This window comes from Aegilops tauschii, chromosome 6 (genome assembly GCF_002575655.3).
Source record: "Aegilops tauschii subsp. strangulata cultivar AL8/78 chromosome 6, Aet v6.0, whole genome shotgun sequence".
Taxonomy (NCBI): Eukaryota; Viridiplantae; Streptophyta; class Magnoliopsida; order Poales; family Poaceae; genus Aegilops; species Aegilops tauschii.
Window position 1 is genome coordinate 330,859,303 of NC_053040.3, and position 2,176 is coordinate 330,861,478.

A 2,176-nucleotide genomic window follows, 5' to 3' on the forward strand; every position below is an offset into this window, starting at 1 on the left:
TAACAGTGGACACAAATGAATAAACACAAAGGTATACATGTGGCCTTACTAACAAGGCTGCAAATAAATCTAGGATATAACTGCAGAGAGTAAACTAACAAATCAGCGTCCTGCAGTATAACTCAACGCCATAATACAGACTGTACATTACTACAGTAAGCTTGCAAAATAAGATTGATATAGAATATTGACATATAGCGTATCCGTAACATGATGAGAAGTGGGCATTGTGGATTTCAATTTACCAAGAATTCAGATAAGCATGTACCCAGAACATCTTCACTGATGCATAATTTGACATAACTAATCTATCAGCCCACTGCTAGGAATAACAAAGAAAAGAACAAAATCCACTAAAGCATCATTAACATTTCCTCGGACTGTGGACATAAAAGAACATTAATATTTCGTTGGTCTAGTGCTAGAGATAACTATGAAGCCACACACAGAAGTTTTTTCTTCGACAAATTTATCTAAGCTCAATGAAAATACAGCAGAAGGAATATCTCAAAATCTTTTCCAGATGACCTGCCAAACATTCAACCTTCAAGCTATAATTAAGTGTGGTAGTCAAGATCTGGATACCTATTTCCAGTACCAACACCAACACCAACATATGCAACCTTGCAAAGATAAAGCAGATACAGTACTCAGTCACCATCATCTTCAATGTAGATGTCACTCATTGACATAGCCTTCCTTGCGCCCCTCAAAACCAGGGCGCATAAGCTTCTTCTCACGCTTCTCTATTTTGCGCGCCTTCTTCTCCTGTGCCCGCCCCTGGATGTTCTCCTTCCGCTTATTCTGCTTCTGCTTCTTCTTGATGTCCACTGTCCTCTGCCTGTCCTTCCACTCCTCCGCGTGCTTCTCCTGCCGCTTCTTATCCTTCTTCATGCTCTCTTTAATCAACTTGGGGTTGTCGTGCACCTTCTCCCCAGCCGCGCGCCTTGTTGCCACATCCCAGGCCATCTTGGTGGCCTTTTTAGGATCCTCCTTTGCCCTCTGCATCCGCTTAGCCTGTTCCAGCTCCTTCTTCTTGTTCTTGATCCTCCTCTTCTTCCTCCGCCTAGCTTCCTTTGGATCAACCAACACATTGCCATATATGATATCTGGTGCCTTCTCTTCCCCTTCCTTCTTGTGCTTCTTCCCATCCTTACCCTCCGCATCCCCGGTGCCATCCTCACGCTTCCGCTTTGTACCCTCCTCCTTCCCCTTCACTTTAGCACCCTTTCCCTTCTTACCCTTCTCCTTCTGGGGTTTATTCAGGAACTCTGGCCTGGTGCACCGGTTCCCACGGAGCTCTGTAATGCGGCGCTGAAGCCGCTCTCGCAGCTCCTCGTAAGTCACCGACCGGTCTTCAGAAACAACTGCTGCTGGGGCCATCTGCATCTCCTCCTTCTCATCCTCTGCCTCCTCCTCTTCCTCCTCTAAATCTCCCTCCTCGTTGTCCTGGTCATCGTCGCCACCCTCTGAGGTTGCATCGTCGTCGGACTCCTGGCTTCCGTCTTGTGAGTTATCCTCCTCCTCTTCCTTCTTCTCCTCCGCCTCTTGGTCGGCGACGGACTTCTTGAGAAGGTCCAGGGTGGAGGAAGGCGGCCCCGCGGGGTCGAGGCGGGCTCGGCGGGCAGCCTTGATATTGGCGCGGGACTGAGCCTTCATGGCCGCCTTGGCGGCCTTGGAGAGCCCCTGGTAGTAGGGGCGAACATCATCGTCGGCGGAGAGGTAGAAACGCGGGGGTATAAGCTGCACAAGGGCGTCGAAGAACATGGAGTGCCCATGGATACCCTCGCAGTCAGCGGCTGCTGCTAGGAGTTCGGCGGCCTTGGCGCTGGCAACGGTGGAGTCGTGGTCGGCAGCCGCAGCGGCAGCGGCGGCGGCGGCGGAAGCCGAGGGTTTCCTGCCCATTGCGGTAAGCGTTTGGAGGGTTTCAGCGATAGAGGGGTTTGCTGTCTCTGGCCTTCAAGGGGCCTATATTATGGCTGCAATTGTGGTTTTGGTTCGATGGGCCATACTGGGCTTCTAATGGACTAACTACACCGTACGGGGCAAGCGCGCGAGCGACGTCGAGGTCTGAGCCGAGAGAATTATATCGCGCTTATAACGAGAGCACCTATCTCTCACCTGAAGGTTTTGGTGTGCCGTAGAGTACTCCATCAGCCCATTTTTATCGCTCGTC

At 50.7% G+C, this 2,176-nt stretch overlaps 1 protein-coding gene across 1 annotated transcript; it reads right to left on the bottom strand.

Moving 5' to 3' along the window:
- Nucleotides 1-349: 349 nt before the first annotated feature.
- On the bottom strand, nucleotides 350-1,959 carry LOC109776147 (uncharacterized). The gene has a single exon (XM_020334812.4). The coding sequence runs from the start codon at nucleotides 1,903-1,905 to the stop codon at nucleotides 679-681; it is 1,227 nt and encodes a 408-aa protein (XP_020190401.1). The 5' UTR covers nucleotides 1,906-1,959; the 3' UTR covers nucleotides 350-678.
- Between the last annotated feature and the right edge of the window lie 217 nt (nucleotides 1,960-2,176).